The 26799-nt window shown below is 39.1% G+C and overlaps 1 protein-coding gene and 2 long non-coding RNA genes across 9 annotated transcripts in view; 2 read left to right on the top strand and 1 right to left on the bottom strand.

Moving 5' to 3' along the window:
- The window catches only part of IFT81 (intraflagellar transport 81), a 43233-nt gene extending 17014 nt beyond the window's left edge, over nt 1–26219 (top strand). For 2 of the 5 annotated variants that reach the window (XM_065646719.1, XM_065646718.1), the window contains 9 exons: nt 8268–8417; nt 10337–10465; nt 10986–11075; nt 12035–12121; nt 13703–13774; nt 13860–13945; nt 17014–17059; nt 18000–18159; nt 25362–25642. In XM_065646719.1, the coding sequence (XP_065502791.1) occupies nt 8268–8417; nt 10337–10465; nt 10986–11075; nt 12035–12121; nt 13703–13774; nt 13860–13945; nt 17014–17059; nt 18000–18159; nt 25362–25420 (879 nt within the window). In that variant the 3' untranslated portion in view covers nt 25421–25642. Of the gene's footprint in view, nt 1–8267; nt 8418–10336; nt 10466–10985; nt 11076–12034; nt 12122–13702; nt 13775–13859; nt 13946–14375; nt 14620–17013; nt 17060–17999; nt 18204–25361; nt 25643–26166 lie in introns of those variants that run through there. The other 3 variants (XR_010607104.1, XM_065646720.1, XM_065646721.1) reach the window with 3 other exon arrangements.
- Nucleotides 391–22076, bottom strand: LOC135995428 (uncharacterized). Of its 3 annotated transcripts, none has more exons than XR_010607106.1 (6): nt 21738–22076; nt 20845–21137; nt 20450–20556; nt 12277–12441; nt 10250–10403; nt 391–3001 (listed from the first exon to the last, which is right to left on the bottom strand). It is a non-coding gene; the product is annotated as an uncharacterized LOC135995428 (long non-coding RNA). The 3 variants fall into 3 exon arrangements; XR_010607107.1 differs by having other exon boundaries at nt 20860–21137; XR_010607108.1 differs by lacking the exon at nt 10250–10403 and having other exon boundaries at nt 21738–22075.
- Nucleotides 19668–22080, top strand: LOC135995429 (uncharacterized). The gene is made up of 2 exons (XR_010607109.1): nt 19668–19880; nt 21704–22080. It is a non-coding gene; the product is annotated as an uncharacterized LOC135995429 (long non-coding RNA).
- Nucleotides 26220–26799: the final 580 nt, after the last annotated feature.

Below are 26799 nucleotides of genomic sequence, written 5' to 3'. Positions count from 1 at the left end.
TTGTCAAACTATACGGCCTCAGCATTGCAACAGATTGGCCTCTGTTTTTTTTTTTAATGCGCACTTTTCGTCATCAAATTCCAAAAAATTAACATATTTGAAGACTTTTTTAAAAAAATGTGCAAATAATACAATGCTCTCCAGTGCTTTCAAATGCTTTCCAGTATTTATACTGCAGCAGTGCTTCATTTGTAGCTATTTTCAAATTATTAATTTAAATTATTCACATTGTACTTATAGATTGCAAGGTATATGAGGACTTAATTTTGGGCTGCCTTAAAGTTCCAGACTCAGAGTCAAAATAATGTCAATATAATCACAATGGTATGATGGTAAATAACTAACTATAAAAGTCAACAAGACTAATGAAGGGATTAGGAGTTCAAGTGATAAATCATGTAGATTAATTTTATTATTTGATGTATAATAAAAATCTGCATTACTATCCATTCTCTATATGATATATGAACATGAAGCATAATACCAGCAATTATCAGAAATGCAGTTCGTCCTTTCGTATGTATTACCTGCAAAAGCTTTTACTTAAAATGTTCCCAGACCCTCCTGAAGTTGATCTGCAGCACAGACTTTGAGTAGCACGATCAGCAGAGCTCAGGCGAAGTTGTATTTGCAGCTGAAATTCTCAAAGCTGCTTTTTCTTCTTCAGAAGTTTGCAAAGAATAAGGCTGCTGCAGCTGGGTGGTGGTTTGTCAGCAAAATGAATTGACTTTTTGTAAGACAGTAATTTTTCTCAGTTTGGAAGAATCTTGCTAAATGTATTTACAGGCGGAATCACTAAAGCAAAGAATATTTTAGCTGCATCATTCTCAGACTTAATGTATCTTTTCATTCCCTCATGTATTGTCTTTGTTTGCGCTGCCATCGTTTCTCAAGAGTAACACTCTTCGCTTGCCTTTTCTTTGTTTCTGTGCTTTTTTTACGAACTGCTCAATACAGGGAACGCCCTTGGTGGAAGGACCTCCCTTCCTGATGCCACAGGACATGCCCGCTCTACAAAAATCAGTGTTCTTTTAGAGGCGTTTTAGAGACCAAATCAAGTACAGAGTGTGTCTCTGTACAGTCATGCACAAAGGCTTCCTGTGTAATATGGGATCCGTGAGTACTTCACTTGAGCCTTCTTGCCTTTCTCCCCTTCTGTAAATCAAGATGAAAGCTACAGGTGGAGGCGATGGCACAGGGGCTTTGAAGAATTAAGATGTTGATATACTGTACACATTCCATAGGTGTTCCATAGGTAACAATAATGAGGAGACCACTGCGTTAGATTTCTCTCCACTACAAGGTTTTCAGCCCCAGTGGGCATGTTGCTAAGGTCTTGGACAACTTTTTAAGTAAAAAGAAAACCAGAAAGCAGACAATCTGTGTTTCAAGACATGTGGTGGGAAAGAAATGTTTAATTATTCAACAAGAATGCATTACCAAGACAGCAACATATGTTTTACATTATCTGTAAATACACTCTAAGGTAAGAAATAATTAATGTTGTGCCTGTTCTTGAGGGGGACAACATACTCTGATCCACAGGAATTCAAGGAGAGCAGGGTAGGAGGGAAACAGAGTTACAGAACCTCATAAGAGACTTAAAAATGAAAAATTTAAGTTAATTGTCTTACACAAGGAAGAGACTCAAGACAGGAAGAAGACAAGACCTGTTTTGAACAGAACCTGCATTCTGTTTGTTAAAATATGTTCTCCTTTTGACTTTTAAAATCTTTTCAAGTCTTTATTTTGAGGAGTGAAGAATAAATCATAGAATCATAGAACACCAGGTTGGAAGGGACTTCAAGGATCATCTGGAAATGACTGAGCACTTTGCACAAAACCGTCAGCTTAAAATAAGAAATGTTTGTCTTTTCCTGAGGAGCATTTGCTGTTTTGTAAAATACCGTCTGCACGTTGGCGCAAGGAAGCCAGTGTCATACAGTCCGTGTCCTGCTCTTGGTTATTACTGTAGTGGTGCTCACAGGCACTGGCGTAAAGCGGTAAAAAGAGTGTCTCTTATGGCTACAAAGTAGGAAAGGATTTGAATTCTTGATGCTTTTGATAGCTGCTTTTTCAAAGGTCGCAGTTTCCTCATCCTATCATGCAGACAGTAATATTTAATTCTTTTGTAAATGTCTGCTGCCAAAAATGCTGCATAGAACCTTGGTACTGTCATCTTCATATCTCCTTAAAGCACATTGCAAACACCTGTTACAGAACTGGTGCTGCCTCCGGCTGGCTTGTGAGAAGGCAGGACTGAGAGGTGAGACCAAGAAGTTGGCAGGGATGATGAAGCAAAAGTGAAGTGAACAGGTTCTCTCTCATCAGGAAAAGTCTCGGTTCATCACTCACCAGACAACCTTTTGCTAAAGACTTATTTCTGATATGTTATGCCTTTAAACTTGTATTTTCTGGTTCAGTGCTCTTACTCTAGCTCTGAGCCAACACCAAAGGCAATCTCGGTTCACGTGGTGGGGAGTCGCTGTTACACATGTTCGGTGGGGACAGACAGAGGTTGGACATTCAACCTTCACTTTGCACTATGTCAGCCAAGAGCTTCCTTCTGCTTTCTTGTTGCAGTCACACACATTTTACATTCAGTTCCTCCATTGTCAAAAAGGAAGAAAGAGATGTTCTTCACAAATCACTTTGCTGTCTGAAGTTTAAAATGCGCTTTTAAACCTGCCGCGTTTAACCTGTCTAAATGCTACAGTTCAAGAATTATTTTTCTCCTATACCCAGTATTTCTCATCTTCTCTTGGGTTCGCTTTGCTGTATCCTCTTTCATCACGGCACTTGGAAGACTTGGCCATTGACGAATTAGTGCCTTCCCACCCTGTGCTCCCATACCAGGATTTGGATCTCCGGTTGAGGTCATCTTAGCACTTCACCAAAAGGTCAATCCTGGCTTATGTTTTTAGGTGCTAGCATTTTGTTTTCTTCTCTAATCATAAAAAGGAATGTTAAAGCATTCCACTGGGTTTGAGAGGTTGTACAGCTAGAGAGAAGAAACAGCAGGGAATAACCAATTCATTTATCAGACACAAAAAAAGCAGGAATAAATTGTCTGCTTCGGGGATTATGAAATCTTTTTAAGTACTTCAAACAAAGTACAATGAGCATTGGGCAATCTTGGCAGGCTCCAAGCTGCAGCTGTCAGATCCTGAAAATTAGGGAATCAAATGTTGACACTTAGAAGGCTAGATGGTTCAATTACAAGTGATCCTAGGTAAAGCTGGGATATTTTTAGCTCTTTACACAACGCATTGTACTTTTCAGAGTTCAGCATAGGGCCCCAAGAACCCAGACTTTCCCAAGGTATCAGAATAGAACAGTATCATTGCTGTGCTTAGCTGCAGCGGTTGAAATGAATATGGTTTTGAGAAGGTGGCACAGCAAGCCCTATTGGTTTCTTAACAGATACGCGAGGTTTGCATATTCGTTTACATTAAGGAGTTTAATTATTTTCATACAAGTGCTCATCCTTGCCTACCTGCCCCCTGCTAAAGTAATATTAAAAAAAGCTTCGATTTGCAAACAGAGAAAATAGTCAGTCTTGGCCCATTGATCTTCTCACTTTTCCTCTAAAACTGTCCATCTGAATCCACCAGGAACAGTTTTCTACGTCCAGACTAAGTGGAGGGTATTTTAAAGAGAGTATCTGTAAGGGAACTCATAACCTCAGCATTAAACGCTTTAAGCTGGGACCCAGGATATATTATCCCATCTGTTTGCTGTCTCTCTCTTAACTTTTCACTGGGTTCTGGGTACAGTTACATCCCTGTCTGTCAAAGGCTCCTTACGCATGAAAATAGGAGAGTAGCTGGTAGTCAAGTTGGGAGAACAAAAGTAGCAAATCTGTCGGATTCTTTCAGAAGCCAGAAGCTTTTTGCTCTTAGAAGTTACCCACCATTTATGCCAAATGTATGCGGTGATTCAGACAGATCTGAACTGAACTGACTGCGCTTTCAGCACCCACTGGCATGAATAAATCATCAGTTTTATTGATCTGTGCATTTCCAGTGATAACAAAATGGGTTTTCATTATAAAGATTCTGATTGATCCAAATTATTGGTAATGGCTACTTTAACATGTCTTTCCTGACCAGAAGCAAGCATGCCTAGAAGGGACATCCTACTTAATGCTAATGAAGAATTTTCCTGATTGATGTGTCCAATGAGCAGCCTGTAGGATACTTTCATTTTAATAGATTGGGGTAATACTGCTCATATCTTTTAGAAGTTTGTCCTTCTATGTATGAGTTATTAACTATATCCAACAGTGGCTGTCCTAGCTTAAATTTAGAGTGTTTTAGGAAAAAATACTGGAAATATGTCATGATCACGAACTTTTCCTAATGGAATTTTAAGACTTTGGGCAGTCTGTATCCTGTTAATTGGTCTAGCTAGAAAATTAAAACATCTGTTCCTCAGTTCTTAATAAAAATAGAGATAGGCAGCTAAGATTTTCTGCAATTATTGTGCTTATGCAAAACTTTTTATTAACAAAACTATTTGGAACGTGTTTAGATTCTACATTTCAGATTTTTTTTTTTACAATTAATACTTTATTTTTCGTAGTACTTTAGTATGAAGAAAATTTTTATCACTATAACACAAATTGATACAGTAATCCAGAAAATACTATTTTAAAAGATTTGACTCTAAAGTGAGGGATTAATCTGGGATTTGTTCTTTTCTGAAAACAAGCTTATCCATTTTCTCCTTTAATGATAATCTAGGAGTAAGAACCTTGTGAAGACTTCACATGGTACAAATGTCAGTTTTAAGGAGATGAAATGATGGCTTTACGGTGAAAGCATAAGACAAAGCCTTAGAGGAGCTGGGCTTTGATCCCGGTTCAGCGAAACACTGAAGCATGTGGTCAACACACTCACGTTCTCCTCCAGAGAGGGGTGACCTGCCAGCCTCTGGTCCTGGAGAAGCCATTTCAGTAGCTGTGGTTCAGTTTTATCATATTTAGAATTGTCGTAATACTTAGTTATTCCACAAAAGTGCGGTAAAACTCAATCTGGTGATAGCAATCACTTTCAGATTGTAATAAGTGGAGAAGCATAAAGTACTGGTGGTGTTGGATTATTGCAATAAAACCAGAACATAACACAGGAAATCTGCTCAGGGATGCTATTAGAGATACCTGTGTTATGTGAGAGATCCAAGTCCTGTTTTCATTCACTCTATTTCATAATCTAGTTTCCGCGCTCGTTATGTGACAGTCACCCATAAAAATAGCCAAGCGCAAAAGCATGATCTTTCTTTGCCTCCATTGGCACAGTTTTTATATCACAGGGGGCTCTGCCTTGGCCAGCAAACATGGGTCTCCGGGCTTGTTTACTTAAACTGCTCACTCAGTGCCAGCATTTGGTTCTTGTCCAGTAATTTAATCTTTGAAGCTTAAATAACTATTTGTGTGAAGTTGCTTGAGAAAGAAGCGCTCGGTAGCGGCCATGGCCCGGGATGGTCCATTCTGTCGCTGCGGGAGTTCCGGAGGTTGAGCCGCTGGGTTTCTGTCCGGGAGCGCTTGACCCGGTCTATGGGAAAATGCAGCTGCTCACGAATGGATTCCTTTTGGATAGTTCACTTTAATGTGATACGGTTCGACAATGTTATTCTTTGGTGAACTATGCAAATTATTTAAAAGACCTTTTGCCGCAGTAAAATACAATGTTTTATAGCATTTCGAGGGCTTGATTTCTCATCTACATACAGATGCGAGGATAAGATGTATAAAGCTTCACAAGTAATGCTTGCACAAATGAAAGCACATACAAGAAGCTTATTTAGTAATATTATTATAATTTTTGCAAACCTACCAAATGATTCTCAGCTTTTAGGCTGCAGAAACCTAATTTTGCCATAAGATCCCTACAAGCTGCTGATTTAAGTGGAGTCAAATCTAATAACTCTGGCTCTGAATTTGGCTCTGGATCTCCAGAAACCTTCAGTTAGTGGGATCATGAGGGACTAATCTGTGCTACGTTTGCAGTAGATGAAGTAATTTGAAAATTCTGCCCAACTGTTGATTGATTTTCCACAGGTATCATCATTTTGCTACCATTGTTTGTATCTTGTTTTACCTTGTTTGCTGCAATAAAAGCTCTGTGAAAGGTTAAGTTCGCTTTTAAAAAGCCAGAGATTATGATCATCAACAGCCATCCATCTGCTAAAAAGAATAGGTTCCACTTGTCAATGTGAGCAACTTGTAGTTCATTTGGGATGAAATTTTTATTATATAGTCCTAACTTAGTCAACTATTAATAGAACATTGGTGGAATCGGTTCTTTAATCAACAAGATCCTTTGATTTCCATTGTAAAATACATTATGCTTTGAATATTGAATATGCAAATACTCTACCTCCCACTCGAGCTATTTTCAAGATCTTAAAAGTAGTTATAGAAGTGAAGAGAAGAATAATTTGCTTTTCATCTTGGGATAAACTGATGGAAAATAGTTCAGATTTGAGAGCAGTATGCAGTCACATACGAAGTAAGTTTCATCATTTACATCATTCTTTACTATATTCCGCTGGTCAAATGAAATATCTCCGCAATTATTCCATCAAGACAGACACCTCTGTTCCCCTTAAAGATGGTATTTATACTTTTATAATCTCTGAAAATCACAGAAAACTTGGTATTGTTTAAGCCATGAAGTCTTTTGTATTAACTAAAAGGATATACTTGAATTTGCTATGAAAAAGAATTCATTCTGGTAAGACTATCTGAAGTGTGCCAATAATCCAACAAAGAGGGTTGGACTGGAGGGCAGCGGCTCCGCAGCGCTGTGGTCAGTGACCTTGTCTGTCCTTGTCCTAGGTAGCGGCACAATGTAAAACCGTGTTCCAAAGCCACGCAGAGGCCAATCTGCATAGAGCACATTGAGTAATTTGTGGGTTTGTTCTTTCACCAAAAACGTTTATAGCTTTTGGCTTTAAAAATAGTTCTGGAGCATAGCAAGAGAGAAGCAGCTTTGGCCTAGATATTGCTCAGGATGGCAGATGAACAGGGTTGATTTCATTTTGGGCATTTTGCCCAGGACGCTTTTTATAGAACGTACAGTTACTCTGGGGGTTCTTAGGCTGTGGTCACATTGGGGTTTTGGATTTATTCTTTAGAAGGGAGAGGCATAATTTTGAGAAAAGAAAAATCCGTGTGAATTTCAAAATCTGAAGTTGTTTTCTGTTTGAGTTTTAAACTTGTCTCAGTGGTAGCGGGACTCGGGTTTCCTTCTCGGGGCTGCCTGGTTTGTGTTCACTGCACACGCCGGACCCCTCCTCAGCAAGGAACATTCTGAAGCCCATTCTTACATCATTGACTCTAATAAATTGGGTTTGCTTTCCATCTCTGGATCTGGAGGCATTTTTGAGCGGTGACTGGCATTTGCCTTTTAGCTCTCATGTCAAATATAAGAATAAGAGCGAAGCGTGTTTAACAAATGGAAAACAATAAGGTAAAGAGAAATATTACATGTTTTTTTCAACACCTGATAGATATTTCATATGTGTTACAAATTGAGCACACACAGATTCAGATGTAAATTAGCAAAGGCTGTTGATCTGTAAGGATATGCATTATTTTATGTAGTTTTTAATAAAAATATAAATTTTCCATAACTTCAGATTTTGAGTGACATATATATTGCATTTCTCTGCTTCTATGCAAGGACTCTCCTATTTTCCTGTTTTTAAAAACTGAGCCAGTGATATCATTTAGGTCTGCAAGAGTCAAGGAAAGAGAGCAACATATTTGAACTATTGAGAAACAGCATTTTTTAAAAAGAGACTCTTTTCTCATGCCCTCTTCCAATTTTTCTGTACTTTTATCATGTTTCCTGGGCTGCAGAGCTCTGGGGCTACACACTGCTGACCTGCTGCTCCGTTACAAGTGCGAATTACTATTACATGAACTTTTTCATTATCCATTATTCTCACAACACTTTGCAAAGAGTAATTACTTTTGCAACTGTCAAACGGTGGTGAGCAGAACCGGTGATCTCACCATTACAAATGGGTGAGCTGGGACAGAAAGCAATAGAGCTGCTTCTCTTGATTTTGCTCAGTGAACAAATGCAGAGCTGAAAATAAATAGACCCTGGGAATCCTGAATTCCAGTCCTCTGTTCTAAACACTTAATCTTTGATATGCAGCTGAAATACGATAATTACATTTTATATAGCAACAGTCTGTGATAAGGCCTTTTTTTGCTTTAAGCTAAATGATATTTCTGTTCTCTCTCTTTCCAGTTGAAACACTATGTTAATAAGCTCCGGAGCAAGAACACGTTTTATAAAAAGAAGCGCCTGGAAATAGCAGAAATTACGGCTGAGTATGGGATCCTCCAGAGGACAGAAGAACTTCTCAAACAGCGCCACGAGGCCATTCAGCAGCAGTTGGTAAAACAAGCGCTCGCTGCTCCCACAGCCCATCGCCCTTCCCTGATAACAGCTCTATAACAAGATGGATGTTGTTTTGTTACATTCTAACGTGTATCATCCTCAGCTCTCCTGCTGTCATTAGCAAAACAGTCATTAGGGTGTAAAATTTATTTTTGTCTGTGACTATGCGGAGCTGCTGTACTTTATGTTCAGCATCTGTTTCTTATAGGCTGTCATGGCTGTTGCGGAGTTTCTTTTTAGACTGAGGGGCTTGACCCTGCTTTTTAAAGTCAATGGTAAATCTTCACTAACTCCAGTTAGAGCAAGGCTGGATTCTTAAATTAGTTTTTGGTATCCGCATGCATAGTAAGGGCTTTGAAAATTATCAACGGCAACCAGGCTTCAAGTTACTGCTGCAAAATATATAGGAAAAGTATTCAAAAAAAAAAGAGCAGGCAGGAGGGAAACATTCTAACCCCAGAATATTTAGAAACAAATGTGTTTCACAATAAGTGAAAAATGTAAAACTGGCCGAATGCTTTTTCTAAGCCAGAAGAGCAGAAGGATTTCGGTTATGCACAACTGTAAGCATTCAAGGAATATACACACATCCCAAATGCAAAGAATTGCCCTTTTTAGTTCACAAAAAGCTACTGCTGTGGTATTTTGTTCCAATATATATTCTCATTATCAAAATATTTTGGTTTTATTTACCTTATATCTGTTTTGTTATATGTACATATTTTGCATTTTTAAACATAAAAGTATTTGCCTTATGAAAAGAAAATGGAAAGTGTGAAAATACATGAGGCAGACTTTGGAACGATCCTCACATCGATGCAGTGGCTGATGTCATGCTGTTGTAGGACATTCATTGTTGAATTAAAACAAAACCAGAACTGCTACCTGGGTGGAAAGAAGCACCAGGAGCAGAGCTTTTTCTGGTGATTGCTACTCAGCTAGAAGGGAGGTGTGTGCATGTGTCTTTTCACTGGTGAAGTGTTTATTTACAGCAGGATAACAAACGTACTCGAGTCATCTCCCAGGAAAATCACAGCAGAGACAAAGCACTGCAAGTTTTTCTGTGAAGTGGCTGCACGTTGTCAGCAGTATATTCCCATTCAAGTCTGAGCTTTTCTAAACTACCTTGTAGTGAAACTGCACAGCTTTGACTTCATGTTCTTACTGCCAGCTGACTACTGCACACTGTTTCCTCATAGAATCAAATACACTTTTTCTAGCCCTGGACATAACACCCTGTCACACACGCTGCTCCTGGTGTCTGCAAAATGCTCCCGCGGTGGCAGCAGGAGCTATTAGGAGAGACACATCTTTTCTTAAACATATGGTTGTAGAAAGTTTTTGAGGATAACGGACTTGGAGTTCATAGATATATGGCGCTTTTAGGAATGGATGTTTTGGTTTTTAACAGGTTGTGGGTGCATTAAGCAACACTTGGCTTTCAAATTACAGAAAATACCCTCCTTACATAATGACCAAGCGTTGCTAAAGACCATTACATCAACAGATAATTAAATGTAAAGTTTATGTAATGTAATGCTACAGTTGGGTAAGATGGTATGAGTATTCCTATAATGAATACAAGACTTATTTAGTTTTGCTTGACAGTTCGGATTAAGCACCTGGATTTTCCATATTCTCAGAGCCTGACCTAAAGCCCACTTTATTTTGTGGAAACTTCCTGTTCATTCCATTGGGCTCTGGGTGACCAAATAGTGTATTCACAGAAAGCTGGTATTATCGCACTATCCAGGCACTAGATAAAAAATTAGTTGTTGTGGCAGCTAGAGTATTAATCAATTGTAAAATAAATTGATTACAGTGCTTACCTTTTTGACTTTCTTAGAATATGAAGGAATTTGCTATGTTACTTCATTATTGGACTCACATGCAGCATTTATTTTTTGTGTCTACAGCAAGCTATTGAAGACAAGAAAGGTATTTCTGGATATAGTTACACCCAGGAGGAGCTGGAAAGGGTATCTGCAGTAAAGAGTGAAATGGATGAGATGAAAGGCCGGACACTAGATGACATGTCTGAAATGGTGATTTTTGTCTTACACTACTGTATTTCCTCAACTTGACTGTTTGGTTCCTCAGCATATAAACCCAAGTTTTATAATTTTGTTTGGGTTTTTAATTTTATTTTAATCTATGGTTTTATATATATAAATATATTTTCAAACAGTATATATCTACAAAGGTCATCTTGAAAATGTTTACTAAGATGTGCATATCTTTTAATGTATGAAGAAGAAATTTAGAATTATTAAAAAAAAAAAGCCTAGTTTCCTCTCCTTCAGAAACATGAGGGATATCGAGTCTTTTTGTCTTTGGTTTTTGACTTTGTGATTTCAGAAATGATTTCATATTTGCACATTATTTGAAAGAGATGAATGGTTTGAATCTGTAACAGAATATTTTTCTAAAATGTTTGTAAATCTGTGGTGTTAAGCATTTGCCAAAAAAATACTTAACATGCCTTCTTGTCTTTCTTTTCACATTCCTAATTATCTAAATGTACTATTAGTATCATAGCGTTAACATATATTATTTTGTAATAAGGTAAAAAAACTGAATGCTATGGTGGCAGAGAAGAAGGCAAGCCTAGCTCCTGTTATCAAAGAACTGAGACAGTTGCGTCAAATGTGCCAGGTTAGTGGAAACATTTCTCTCACTCTATGTAAATAAAGTCAGAACCACAAATAAGTCTAATTTACAGATCTCTGTAGTGCTGTACAAGGGCATAATCAACTCTGAAGGAAAGCTGGAAATAGCAGAATGGGTCAACATTGATTTGCGACAGGCCACATGTAAAGGACTGGAATTCTCAAAAGCTGATAGTGCAGGCAAAAAATCAGGCTGAAAATTTTGTCCTTTAAAAAACTACTATACCAGGGGAAAACGTAAAAAATCATGGTTCAAAACCATAGCAAAGTTAGTTTCCAAATTGATTTTAAAGCTTTTTCTGCATTTTAGCACTAATGATCTCAACTAATGCTCTTCTTTTTAAAGGGATTGCAAATAATATCTCATCCAAGTAGTTGAATACATTGATCTAAGTCCTATATTGGTCTATAGAAAGGACAGATTTATCTATTTGTTTTCAAAATTTTATAGAGAGCTGAAAAAAAATGTCATTCAGGTTCACAGCTGCTCTAAGTTGGCTCATTGCCACAGGAGTAAAGAGAGCTACTCATTTATCAACCAAATTTCCAGAAAAATTACTTTTAATGGTTCTATTAAAAGTGTCAGCAAATGAAATCCAGCTAAAGCTTTTGTTGTGCAGAACTAGAAAGCTGACTTTTCCTAGGTAGCAAGTATTCCCTGTTTTAATAATTATTTTTCCTTTCTTCTGGCAAATGCTGCCCTATTAAACTAACATGTTAAAGCTCTGGATGTGGCTGTGAGGAGGAAGTTTGGATGTTGGGTTGTGGAGACTTCCCCGTGTGTAACAAAACCCGTGTGTCCGGAGGGTTGTGTGAGTGTCTGCGGGTGTCCCAGAGCTGAGGCTGATGGGTGAGACTGACAAGGACACGGTTGGCCTGAATGTCACGTGTCAGTCAGTCAATTGAATAGCTCATTTATGTACCCTTTTGCCCTTTTTACATAAGGAATTAACTCAAGAACGTGATGAAAAAAAAATCCAATACGACAGCTGTGCAGCGGGGTTAGAGAGCAACCGCTCCACACTGGAACAGGTAAGACGGTGGCTTGTTCGCGCGCATTAATAAACATCGCGCAACACGTTATTCGCTGTGGTACAATATTTTCCCTGCCCTCTGGATACAGAAAAGTGCAAATCCACTGCAGGTGGAAATGTGTCGATGGTGATTCACAGCTCTGCAAATCATACCTGAAGCTGTGGTGGATGGGCTACGGTCGCGCACGTCTCCTGTTCGGAATAGCGCCAATTGAACTCGATGGCACATCAGTCCTTCCACCAACACCCAGCTTTGATTAGCAAGAATATCGTAAAACAAGATGCGTCTGCCAGAAATCCTGCTGACCTAGATAGTATCTGTTAGGAAAGAATTTGACCATAAAGTAAGGCTTAATTTATCAAGACAAATCTTTACGTGCGCTAGCAGATTCATTAAATTAGCAACCAATCCAATGGATAATTAATGCACTGAAATTGATGGCAAGGACACTTCATGAAATGTGACTGTGTTGTATTCTTGCATACAACAGTTTTTTAAAAATACAACTATATAGGTATAGCTAAGACCTTGTGTTTATGTAGCCTTATGCATTACTTGAACTAGAGCACTTTTAGGAAGGGAGGTACTTAAACCAGCGCAATCCTTTAAGGTAGGGACAGACATACCAATGTTAATATGTTTATATGAATCTGCTTTATCTCACTAAATCAGCTCCTGTCATTTTTTTCTGGAATTGATTTTTCAAGGGCTTGCCCACACAAGGGATATATTTCAAAATAAAAAGGCGTACATTTAAAGCGTGGGTGGATATATAGATAATTATTTTCCTACACTAAAAGTGGCTTTGTGTTACTTAATCCAGGCAAAAGAAAAGAATCCACAGATGAACCTCCTATGAAGCAGACCTTCCATAAGAGCTATTTTACAGTAGCAATCAAGGCTTTTTTCTTGGCAGACAAATCTTAGTCATTTTCTAACACAAGATGACAATCACATCCACTGATTAAGCTGGACGTGACTTCAGCAAACTCTTGCAGTTGAACCGTAGAATTCAGTTTTCCAGCTGATGGTCTGAAAAATCACCCGGTGACTGAGCTTTGGAGCTGACAGCTGCTGTGTGACCAGAGACACAAATTCCATTTGGATTATTAAGGGTTTTGGTATGGAGCATTTAGAGATGGGACTAACCCACCACATCCATACTCCTCAACATAATTTTTGATTGCTAATTAACATGCTATTAGCAGGTCTGTAGCTTCTAACATACATTTTGCAGATGCGTTCCAGGAAATGCTTGTTCGCAACTGTATTTAGCACTTCAGATGTGCTTAGGAACAAGAGTCCTGGCAGCACTTGTGAAGTGTCTGTTACAAGTCAGTCATCTTAATAAACACCAATTAACAATCATTTCACATCCCAGTGACTGAAACTGCGAATCTAAAACAATTAATTGTCTTTCACTTTAAAAGAGACTTCTGTAAAGCCCGAAGTTTATAAATATTTAAGAAATTATCAATTCAGTATTATGGCTGTTTCTCGTGGTTTATATCGCAACACAGGGCATCTTCTGGGGACTTTCAGTTACAATGTCCTTTGAAATTTTGTTCTTTACTACAGGAAGTGAAAGGACTTCTTGAGGAGTGTGTTCAGGAAGAAAGCAACTACCGTTACATTAACTGCATGAAAAGGGTAAGATCACAACAGGGACCAGATTGTTCGTTGTGAAATGAAATAGCAAATATATATTTTTTTAAAATTATGTATTTCTTTATAGAATCTAGAAATACAGCTGGAGCGTGCTAAAGAAGAAATGAAGGCATACGTCTCCCCAGACCCACAGAAGAGACGAAAGGCAATTCGGTGCGTATGTTAACGTGTTTCCTTTGAAGGATATTCATCAACTAAGGTTGAAGTTAGGAATTTTCTCACTGGCATTTGAACTGAAGGAGTTCACCTGATAAATTTAGAAACACTATAAAGATCTAAAAATAAGCATCTTGAATTCCAGTATATACTGCTGCAAACCTACAAGTTCTCTCAGACATACCAACAGATTTTCCCTTCCTGCTGGAGATTATGGGCCGCAGAGAGCGGTTTTAACTTGCAGCCCCTGTTGGCACAGGCTCAGAGAAGCTGCATGTCGGCTCGGTCCTGCAGGAGCTGGGGCTCTACCAGACATTGTGCCTCTGCCAAGTGTCCCCTGAGCCTGAGGCAGGAGGAGAAGGTCTGAGAGCAACCAGGTGCTGCCCTCAGCTTCTGGCCATTTCTCGCAAATCTACTGTTCTTCCAGGTCCAGGAGCTGCCACCGTCACTGGTACAGGGCTGGAGGACTGCATCTGCTCATCCTAAATGGATTGGGGTTTACTCCTATCTGCAGTTCTTACTGGAGGTGGAATGATACTGTTCTGCACCGTCACACTAACCTGCATCTTTACACTCAATTTAATTTACTCCAGTTGCTTCATCCTCTGAGATTTTTCAGGTCCCCCAGCCTTTGCCTGGTAGGGAGAGCAGCACAAAAGGTTATGAATTGAGCTGATGATTTTTTTTGGTGTTGTTTTCCGTTTTCAATTATGCAGTCCTGCCAAAGATTGAAATGAGAATGAGGTATTTCTGAGCGTGAGATGTTTTGGATTAATTAGCTGTGCTAAGGGGTCTAAACATTACCATGTCATATAGAATGGAGGCTAAGAAGCCTCTTATTCCATCTCACAAAATAATGGAAGGTTGTCAGAAGTGAAAGATTTATCTAATGCAAGACGATGAAACAGCAAAATTAAGCAGAAGGATAAAAAGAGAAGTGGCTGTGAGAAAAATCTTAGTGATGATGTGAATATTCATCAGGATGAAAGGCAAGACAGCTCCGCCAAGCAGCTGAGAGGAAATGCGGGTCCGACAGCCGGCACTGCCCATTTATGGCCTCGCGGGGAAGGGGAGGGTCTGGATTTATTCACAGATGCGAAGCAAAAAATGCTTCAGCTGAAATGCTTGTGAAATGAAGATCCACAGTGTGAGCAGTCACACAGACAAACCATGAAAGCCAAATGCTGGAATGAAGCATGAGTCCAGCCATGTCATTCCAGGTATGGTGAGGAGAATGTGAGTGCAGCGTTGCCGCACTCCCCGCTGTCCCCATTTCACTTGCTAACTGTGGGCACACAGGGAAATTATCCTCCCACAGTGACCACACACATTTTTGACCTTCTGTAAGAGGTCGTAGACTCATCACATTTAAATTAATTACAACAAAGTTCAACATAGAGATCTTTGCAAAATATAAAGTGAGATGATAATTGTTTTTCTAGACATCCTTTTAGAATACGAATGTATTTTTCCGCAGGCACTGGAATGTAAACGGAGTAAAAATGAACCATAAATAGAACAGCACTTTCCTAACAACATATTGAACAAAAATGTCTTAATTCTAACCCTCCTTATTGAATATAAACTGTCTGTTCTGTGAAGTCACTTCTTAGGAATGTGAAAAGTTAATTTTCTTCCCTAAAAATAGAAAGTTGTGGGATTTTTAATGAAGTTATTAAGTTGCATTCTTTCCAGTCATCATTATAAATAGTAAAGAAAAACTAACTAGGAAAGACACCTAATCTCCTGATGATTACGTTCAAAACTACTTAAAAAAAAAAAAGTATTCTCTTGAGGCCAAATGTGTGTGAACATATGCTGTGTGCCAGTGGAAATCAGGAGATTCAGCGTGGCTTTCCATCTCCTCCATTTGGTGAGGGCTGTGATCAGCAGTGCAGCACTTGGAGCAGCCTCAGGTTTGTTCTGGCCACAACTGTCCGAGAGGGAGAGACCAGAAAATGATCCAGTTTCATTCCTGGCCTGGCTGGTCTGCGGGGATGTGGCCAGCAGGACCGGGTGGCCGGGGGCCCAAGGGCCCCGGTTGGAAGCCTGAAGAACTTAGAAGAAGTGGAAGGAAGATAAGAAACACGATGCATTGGTTCTACACCACTGCTCGAGCAAACCTTCGCGCTCTGGTATCATGAAGGCTGATATTTTTTTCTGGAAACTTGGATTTCTCTATGTAAAGGTCTTCTACCCTGAGCAATTTGGAAAGTTCTTTAGATAAGCTGGGTTATTTTGTACTCCACCAGCAAACTCTCAACCTCTAAGCATACCTGTTACAGACAAAAGATAATAATTGATTTTTTTTTTCAAGTGAATCAGTGAAGATTTTAAAATAAGTCCATAGTAATATATCTGAATTGTGCTGTTATGGTTTGCAGATTATATTGTCAGGTTTCATTTATCAAGTTTGCATATGTCAGAAAGTGATCCAGCCACTTGTTACAGACAAAGGTGTACAGCCAAGATTTTTAATAATGAATGTCAACAGTTATGCTTCTAAGCCTATATTTAGGCACCTCAATGTGATGGCTGTTTTCTGAAAGTGAGGAACACACAGCGGTTCCATTGCAGTCACTGCATTTGTCAAACCAGGGGGGAAACGCTATTCCCCTTCATTCCTGTATTGTCCCACTCATTGTAACGCTACATTCGCAGCAACGAAGGGCTGTGGATTTGTAAACTCTGGCAAATGAGGTCACTGTGGCCAAGCTCAGAATGTCACCAGGATAAATGCATTATTAAAAAGGGATCTAGTATGTCTTATCTTAAAAGATCTTGATGTTGTCTTCAAGGCGGAAGGTGCTGTAATCATGCCTGCTTCAAAAATGTAAGAGATCTTATCCACTGTCACTTCTCCCAGCTGAGAGAATTAGAGAGAACTGAGCTTTGCTGTCAAGGGTTGTGTTGTGCAATGACAAAAACATTTCTTCATGCTTCCACTTCTATCTCATTTATGAACCTCCTGATACTTCCATAATTTTCCATGTTTGCATCATTATTCTGTCCTATTACATAGAACCAAATAAAATAGTAATAAAAGTATTTTGTATTTCCTTTAGCGAACAGTATACACGGATGATCCTCGAACAAGAAAACCTTGGGAAGGTAAGAATGAAGTTTTTACCTTGTAAAAACATTGTACAGTTTGTATTTTTGTGCGGCTTATTACCAAAGGCTGTGATTAGTCTTTTATAAAAAGCATATTGCAGCCTACAAAGAAAATTCCATTACTGCTGGCATTGGTAACTAATACCCTGAGAAGAGATCATGCTTGCTCTTCAGGGCTTGATTTCCTGCAGAGTAACCATGAGCCGCCTGTAAAAGATAGTCAAACAGCTTAACGTGACAGCACATTCCCCGAAAACCATTTGGAGAAGAGACTGAAACACGGGCATAACAAACTGTGCCAGCTCAAATTTTGTGTTGTATATAAAGCAACCTGTTGAAGACAATAAATTTGGAGCCTGTCAGCCTTCGCACTGTTATTAAAGGCCAGGGGATCAGCAGCGCAGCGGTGTTAAACAAAAGCACTTGTCCATTTTTAATCTTGTATGAAGTTTAGATCAGCATGGACAAGGTTAGGTTTACCAATTAACACTAAACATCTTTCTTGTATTAGTCTCCTTTTCATGAGTGAGTTTGTGAGCGATTTTTACAGGTCTGGGCTGCCACTATTAATAATCAGTAGCAGGTTTCATGGTAAAACATTAATTTCATGTTTATAATATCATATGAATCAGCTGCAGGTTGCAACTTGATACTGCAAGAGCTCTGCATGGAAATGAACTCAGATTTTTAGCATAACTTCTCAGATAGATAACATTATTATTTAGACGGTTTAAAAACATTGAAATAATTGTCAATCCATACAAAGATCTAAGTCCTAGGTGTTAATGCATTTATCACTTGAGGGAGTATTATCAGCTTGAACAAAATAATATTTCAGTAGCATATAAAAATCTTTGTCATTCCAAGCTGCTTATGTAAGCAATTTTTGTGGCGTAGAACTGTTCCAAAAATCTAATATTGTCATATTTTTTAACAGAAATTACGAGAGAAGCAGAAAGTTGTGCGGGAGAGTCACGGGCCAAATATGAAGCAAATGAAAATGTGGCAGGATTTTGAGCAGTTAATGGAATGTAAGAGAGAATGTTTTCTGAAACAACAAAGTCAAACAGCCATTGGTCAAGTCATTCAGGAAGGAGGTAAAGACAGACTTGTATTATGAATTCTGCCTCTTGATACCAAGGTAAAGTAGGAAGACAGTGTGTTGGCTTCTTAAAGGTAAACTCTTACTAAATATTGTTGCTTTCATAATTTCTAGATAAATTTGTTGTACATTATTTGGTTTTGGTGGATAAACACAGAGAGAAACGAACCGCTCTGCGAAGCTTTTCCTCCATTGTTTAAGTGACAACGTAACATGGTTGGGAAGATCGGTTATGAGAGCTGCACTGGGGTGAACCTCACCGTAAATCTCTGGTTTATGAGGCTGGGAACGGCATGCAACTGCAGGGAGATCAAAGGGAAAGAAAACCTTCTCCAGGGTCACAGAAAACTTGCGTAATTGCTCTGCTCCTTTTTCTGTATCACTAAGGTTACATTTTTGCAAGGCCTGGGACTTGATATTGTATAATTGTGGCCCTCCTGGCTCAGCCCTCTCCTGCCCTATTGTCTTTATTCAGCCAGCGTGACTGGCAGGAGCGGAGCCGTTTTTGCCTGAGCGGCACAGACCTTGCCGCACGCTCCCAGTCATACTTTCCTTGCACGGTTGAATTCAACTGATTGTGCTTCCAGGAGACAGTTCATTGCTACAGCGTCAGGAGTAGGTTCTTAGAACGATTATTTGGATTCTGAGCTTTTTCCATTACCTTTTGTTGGTTTTAACACATCTTTTTTCTTGCACGTACACCACCTTCTGATTTTTCTGATTTGCTCACGTGAAAGTGTAAACGGTGGTTGACTAAAGGACACGTTGTGCTGTCTGTGCAGCGTGGATCCAATGTGATTACCCAGAGAGAGTCATCCCTGAGATGGAGGGTTATTGATAGATGTAAATATGGCCCAGTGGCTCTTGCGTGCGTTACAGTAGAAAAACAGGTAGATGGGCAAAAGCTGCCCCTGGCTGTGACCCGTGAGCCACTGGCAACTGTCACTGCCCTTAAAATTGCATCAAGAGACCCACGGCTGACCCGGGGTAAGAGGAATGTAGGTGAAGCCTGAAACTGTCCCTCACGCCTCGTCATTTCGGATGAGCGCCACTGAGCCACTGTCACAGATCAGAAGCAGAGAGATAAGCCTGTGGGACCAGAACTCTTGCTGTTCTTATTGTCTCTTAGATTACTGAATTTCTAGATAGTTTTTTTAGTGTTTTTTTAAATTTTTTTCTGCCTGAAGTAGAATGTCTTCTCAGGACATAAAAATAATTTTGCTTTCATTGATACCTAAGAGAGCTCTCCTGCTGTTTTCTATATCAACAGAGAGTATGGTAATTATATAGTTCCTAGTTTGTCTTTGCATTAAATATATTTGTTAACAGACCTAAAATAAAATCTGATGTCTACATTTTAACCGTATGGTATTCTTTTTATTACATTAACTAGGTGAAAGGAGGTAAATTGTTAGTGACAAGTAGCTTGCTGGGCCACAGGAATAAGAGGTTTGAATGCGTCGTTTAATGAAATTTATTTCAGATGCCCTCCGAAGGGTTGAAAACTGCAGAGCATGTGTAAGGAGTGGATCTCAGATCCGTAGATTCCCAGGACATCCTCTTGTAAGCCCTCCCACGCTGCCGAATAGCTGGAGATAGTCTTTCTCAGCAGCTGCAAGCTAATCTGCCCCGGGATGAGGTGAAGCAGCAGGTTTTCCCCTACGCAGGATCTCAGTGAGCGTGGAAGGAAAGCTGTGCTGTAGGACACGGGCACAGGTAGATATGGCCAGGGTGGGTGAGAACGGGCTGTGTCGATCGGGAAGGGAGAAGCCCGGGAAAAGGACATATGCAGACTATACAGTGTGAGACCTCTGCGTTTTCTCCCTGCTAGCCTTGTCCTGTGGGTACCACACGTCACCCGCGTTGCACTGTAGGGCCTTTTGAGCTGAAGAAAGTTATGGTACTTACGTACCTGAACTCCTAAAGGAAGGATTTGCTGAATGCTTGTCAGCAATAGTTAAATAACACAAACAACTAGATATGAGACATGCTGAAAACATGGGATAATCACCAAAAATGGGCATATTTAGGAAGCAGACTATGGTTCAGAGTCACCAGACGAGGTGATTTTATATTCTCCAAGTCAAAACTTTTAACAAAACCCTAGAAAACCTATTTGACTAGACCATTTATGCAAAGATGGATTACAAGCATTAGCCTGCTGCCCTGGAAAAAGCACTGATGTAGAGTATGATTGAGTATAATAATTTTCTGTTTTTCTGTTCAGAGTTACCCTAAAAATAGTTCATCTTTCTTCCTTATAAAAACAGTTTATTGCTACTTACTCAAAGATGACGTGATTGTTGTTCTGATCTGATTAGTGTTCTGTCGTTTGTGCTGCACCAAGAAAGGGCACACAGATGATACACCACAGCAGCAGCAAAATGACTTTCTGAGATGAAGCAGAAAATGATAATAACTGTTATGAAAAGAAAATTGGAAAAACTCAAATGCTGTTTTTTAGCTTTTTATACAAGTGGACATTTAGTAAATGCAGCTTTAATGGATTCTGTTCACTGGCTTTTCCACCTAGTTCATTATTTGATAGGAGCATTCAAAAAATCTCTGAATGTCACAGTTTTAGCTTTACTTCCTAACTTGCAATAAAAAGCTTACTTCTATTTCTTTTCCTTTGTTATTATTAATAGCCTAGCTTGCTAACTAATAAGATTAAACATACCATATGGAGAAATACCTGCCCTTCCCTTGTGAAGGTCCAGATAAATCAAAAATGTGCATAGCTAAATTTGGGGCTCCAGCACTTCCCGCATTTCTTCCAGTTGGAATGCTGATCCGAGCAGTCCCTCCTGAGCAGCAGCTCACTTTGGTTCAAACGGCTTCTTCTTATCTTCACCCAGGCCTGGGTGAGGAAGTATTTTAGCTATAAAATTAGGGCTGCATTCTGCAGCTTTGCGTTATTGAGTTGTGTTGACTTCAGCTGTCCTTAGAGCTGCAGGCAAGTTCCGCATGGACCTACGAGGTTAAATAGTTACAGGCATCAGAAATAGCACAACAAAACAATTCATCTACTGAGTTATATGACCAGCCATTTTACCATCAGGTATCAGATTACTTTGTTTATATCAGTGGTACCATTTGACTTCCATTTTAACTATAATAAGTAAAACAAATGTTCTTAGACTTCCTTAAGTAACCCAAATCTAGCATTACCTAATTGTATATCTTTACTCACATGGATCTTGCTATTAATGAAGTCATATGCACGTAGTTGCCCACAATCACAGAAGTTAGGCCCTGCTGGTGTATTTATTATGTTTAAATATAGTGATTTCCAGAGCTTTCTTGACAAGACTTTCCTACAGTATGATGCCGCTCGTTTCAAAAGTCAATAGAGCAGAATGATTTAGCAACAGCTCAGTGCCTAGAAAGTGTCCTCACAAGGAGGATTAATAAGCACGGATAGCACAGTAGCCAACAAGCAGGAGAAAATCTGTTCTCCCAGTGACTTGCTGGTTCTGGAACTGGAAATGAAGTACAGAGCTGCTTCTCCCTACATCACTAATTTGTGTCTGGCCCAGACAAGCAGTGACCGAGTCACTGCTGAGTAACTACCTGGAGGCTGCCCCCGGCGCGGGATTCGTGCGGAGCCGTTTGGCAGCATCCGTCCGATTCCTACATCCCCGCTCTGGCAGTGTTTGGCGAGCCCGGAACCAGCTGCCGCAGGAAGACAGACAGATGTATGACGGAAAGACCACGGAGACTGAAGTGGTGTCACCCGAAAGGTGTCCCCTGGGGAGAAAGGTCATGACATATTGACACAGCGGAGCGGGGGTAGCTGTTACTCCGTCATCTTGCCTGTGGATGAGGAGAGAGCCGACGCTTGCAGAGCTGGTTTCTCTCGTTGGCCCTGTATTTGCTCAGACTTCAGTGAAAAAAATAAAGAATTTAATCTGAATGTGTGCCCTGTGTTATCATTCGTAGCAGTAGGTTTCCTGCCAAAGGAACGCTGTTAACTCTTCAGCTGCCTTTATTGCAACTTGTAATGGGAACAGAACTGACATTTTCGTGGCCATGCTGTGTTCCAGTGAGGAAGTATTACACGAATCAACAACTTTATCACAAGGTACCACCTGTCTGGGTAACACCCAATTGGGTAGTTGTTTTCTAACAATCAGAATTTGACCTATTTCCAGCTTGTTTAAAGAGTTCTCTGAACCATCAGCATGAATTTAAAATGGGTCCTCCAAATTCTCAGCATCTCTCTGTCTGTAGCGTTAGTTCCACGGTAGCAGTCTCCGAACTCCCAAGACAATCCATTTTATCCCAAGGCCATTGGGTGAAAAGGGTATTTTTCACAATTGCATTGCACTGATTTTCATTATTCTAGTTTACAGACAAAAAAACGCTGTAAGCCACTGCACCATGGTGATGTCAAACTCGGTGAGGAGCTCTGGTGTTTGACAGGGGAGCAAACATATTCCAAAAAATCAGCAGGAACTGTGAGACAAATGTAGCCATCCTTACTTTCACAAAACCCTCACTGACTTCAGTGGGAGTTTTGCCAAAATAAGGTCTGCTGGATTGAGCTCTGTATTCTTCCTCCTGACAGAACAAGCAGGAATTAAAGGGCCAGCATCAGATTTATAAGACACAGAGAATTAAAAAAACCTGTAATTATCTAAAATAACAGTTTTTATCCAACACAAATCAACGTTCCATTAGACACAGTCTAATTTATAACAAAAATGTCTGTGGAAGATTTTCTCAGTGCAAGCAATCAAAATACACAAGTCCTTAGCAAGATGGTTTGATTGTTATTTGACATCTATAAGAGGCTGTCTTGCACAAATCTATCACTAGAGTATTTATAGTGTTTCTCATTAAAATACAATTTTATGCACTACCTTGTATTTAAAGGCATTATTTCTATTTATGATTTTAAAAAAGAAGTATATTTTTAGCTTTTTTTTGCATTCCCATTCCTCCTAGTTTTGAAAAAAAGTCTTGTTTTTGCAAATGAGGATTGACACAACTACTGTTTGCTGAATGGCAAGAACTAGAGTTCTTTTCCTGCAAATGGATCTACTCAAGCCAATGTCTATTATACTGTTTCAGTTCAGTCTGTCATAGAGAATAATGTCATTTTTAAGCTTCTAAATTTTATTGCAACTGCTCATGTTTTAAAACTGCTCATTTATAGAATAAGCACTTAATTACCTCTACTCTTGAAACAGGATAAAGCCAAATCTGGCACATTTTGCAAATACCAGGAAAAATGCAGTTGATAGGAAAATGGAAAACGGAATCTTACCAGTTTTCAAAGATAAATTCCTTTTTCTCTCTTTACTCCTTTGCCCTGGAATGGAATAGAAAATATGCCTGGCACTTAGGGAGTAACAACAACAAAACCATAAAGGCACACATCACGTACAAATAATACCCATGTAAGGGAAATAATGAAAGAATTATCTCACAGTTTCTTCTTTATGAATTTTACAACTGGTCCATACTGAAAAAAACACCCACAAAATTCTTAAGATTTTCTGCAATTAAAATTTGGAGGTTTTTAATGCTTTTTTTCCCCTTTTTATTGGATTACTGTTTCTTAAATAGCAGTTGAAACTCTCAGGTTATAAAATATGAATAATTCAGTAGTTTGCTTGGTTTACACTACTGCAGCATTTTCTGGCAAGTAAACCAGTGTTTAGGCATTTCTTTGCAGTTATCACAGAAATCTCAGAGCCATTAGCAAAGAATTACTAAAAGCAAAAAGGGCTGATTAATTTGGGATTCTAAAAATTGAAAAAATCAAAAATTAAAAAATCACAGGAAAATTATGCATTTTGCTTATCATCTGCCATTTAAATGATGCATTGCTCCAAGACTGCATTCTGTGGACTGCAGCATGCAAAAACTTTGAAATTTTTTTGTGTTTATAAAATATTGTACCCATCTCCCTTATTCTGTGCTTTAAGGCTTGCCTTATTTTTATAGCATATTAAAGAGAAAACAGAACGGTATCGGAACATTGAAAGTCACCCACAGACAACCTGTTCCACTAATATTTACATTCGTGTTGCATCTTTTGTCCTAAAGGATTTCTCTGCTTCATTTTCATTTTCCGTAGGCTGATGGGACAGCTCAGGTATCTGCAGGAGTGAGAGATCTGGTTAATGTTCAAAGAACTGGAACAGAAACTGGCATTTATTATTTCATGGGCAACGACAACATCTTCTCAAAATTAAGTCTCCTTAGGAATAAATCTCCCACAGCTAGTAACTAGAAAGCAATCTGAATTCTAACAAAAAGGTGGAGTGTGGCATATTTCATAGGGGGTTTTACTGTTGTGCTCACTATTCCTTTTGCATTTTTTATTTACTACACTGTACTTCAACCATTTGTATGTGAAATGCATCACTTCAAACTCTATACACACTGAAGGTTCTTTTCTGCTTGTTGATTTAATTGAATGAAGTGAAGGTTGATCATAAAACACGACGAGAGGGAAAGAGAGAACTCACAGACTGGAAAAAGCACTATAAATATTTTCCTGGGATCATTAACAAAACCTTGTAACACTTCACCCCCTGTAGTGGAAAGAATTATACAACCCTTTTATGATATGTCTAAAAAGTGTTTACAATTCCATCCCAAATTAATGTGGGGGGTTTTTTAAGGGTAAAGAAAACATCCCGTAATTCTTAATTCTGTTATCAAAGTTATTTTCAGCCTTTGAAGGGATTCACTTGCTAGTGACTTGGCAGTGTCAAACAAATGTTTGACTTTTATTCTGACACTTCTTGAAGAATTTGATTGAAACTATATATGTCTAGATAACACCCAACAAAGTGCCCCTCTTGCGTTTGTTTCAAGATATTTTTGGAAACAACAGAGGCGACCTTGGATGGAGCTGCTTTTCCAATTTAGGACTTCATTTGGTCTAAGAGAGTAAAATTATACTCTTTAATCCTTTTGCATACCCACAACTGAGACAGTTTTATGCTACTGTAGAATTGTTTTTCTGTACCTTCTATGCAGTGTCTATCTTTTTTAGGATAAGAATTATTTTAAGTAATCGAGTTACTTTCAAATGTACATATAAATAGTCCTCCAATACATCACATGTCCTTTAGAAATATTGTGTAACCTAAACGAACAGCACTCCTTTATTTAATCCCTTTGCTCCTTTAGAACCAGCGTTAATAAATAAGCATTAGCCTTTGTCTTTTCTTATAGACATGAAGAATCTGATCTCGAGCCAGAGTTCACACAGACTTGATGTAAAGTCTAAATGAGGAGAGCGGTCACGCTGGCGAGCGCTCGCTGATGGGACGGCCACCTGTCCGGATCACAGCAGAAATATTGTTTGTCCAGCTTCAAGTTTAAAAGCCAAGGTTAGAAGCCAGGTTCTCTGTGCATCTCAAGTGGGGTGATTGTTTTCTTCTGACTTTGGGCAGCTGTGCAATTGTATCTGTAAAATTTGATTACATCTAATCACTTAAGATGTTTTAAATAGTTTGCACTTCATTTTCTATATAATCAATATATTTTAATTCATTTGTATTACTCTCTGTTACAGGCATAGTGCACTCTGTAACAAAATGGAATTAATTTGTTGCAATGATAATGCAGTTTCACTGCCGTGAATAAAAATAGAATTGACAGAGTACAGTGCTCTTGTCATTTATATTTACTCTTTTCAATAATAATGTTGTCTGGTGTTACCTAGTGATCAGCTACAATTATATACTTACTGTGACTGATGGCTCAGGCTCTAACTCTAGAGTATCCAGTTCCCTGATTTTATGGCATGGTCATGTGAAGTAGTTGCGGACAGCTTGAGAGAAACGACTCTGATCCTGTGAACCTGCGTGTGTGTGAGCATGACTACATCAGCATATGCACAAATCGGCTGAAAACGAACTATTTGCTATAGCAACTTCCATCACGGAATTTCAAAATAATTGACTAACAACTCTTGGTAAAGTCTGTTGACCACGTAGCCAGATAAACAAGTTGCTGTTATTCATATTATTTTTAGATGAACAAACCACCGTCTGGAACAAAACAGAAGCAAAACTGGGACTCTCGTCCTTGTCTCTGGGCTGCGGCCTCAGGGCATGTCCAGGGTTCCCAACCTGATCCTCTCCCTGAGAAACCTCCTGAGTCTTGTCCTGAGCGTTGTTGTTCAGACCCCCAGCCCCATCCTAGCCCGAGGTTTGGTTATTTGAACATAAAGGAATGATACAGCAAACGTCACAAAATTTCCCAGTGCTGTAGTCAGCGTCCCAGCTTTGAGTGTCCTCATCTGACCCCTGCCACTCCCTAAAAAGTAGTTCCGAAATAAAATATCTATACATTTCCAAGGTGATAATTCATAGAAATGTCTAACGGGAAGATCATCACAGATACAGATAAACAAATATGATACAGACAAACGTAAAGCCATTTCCTGAAGGGGTTTTTAATTAAATTGTAACACGGAATTTCAAGGCATAAAAAACCATCACAACTACCCTTCATTGAGATCATGGAGTCACCAAAAATAAATGTGAGATTTTCTCTTAATCCGAGATCTTTTTGTAATCCCAGAGAGATAAATATCAGGAGAAGCAGTCCTAAATAGAAACCCTGTGTGTGCATGTGCATGCATGAGTGCAAACAAAGATGAGGT

The sequence above is a fragment of the Caloenas nicobarica genome, chromosome 16, assembly GCF_036013445.1.
Source record: "Caloenas nicobarica isolate bCalNic1 chromosome 16, bCalNic1.hap1, whole genome shotgun sequence".
Lineage (NCBI taxonomy): Eukaryota > Metazoa > Chordata > Aves > Columbiformes > Columbidae > Caloenas > Caloenas nicobarica.
Note: the sequence above shows the minus strand (reverse complement) of the source record. Positions and strands in the feature narration are given on the sequence as shown.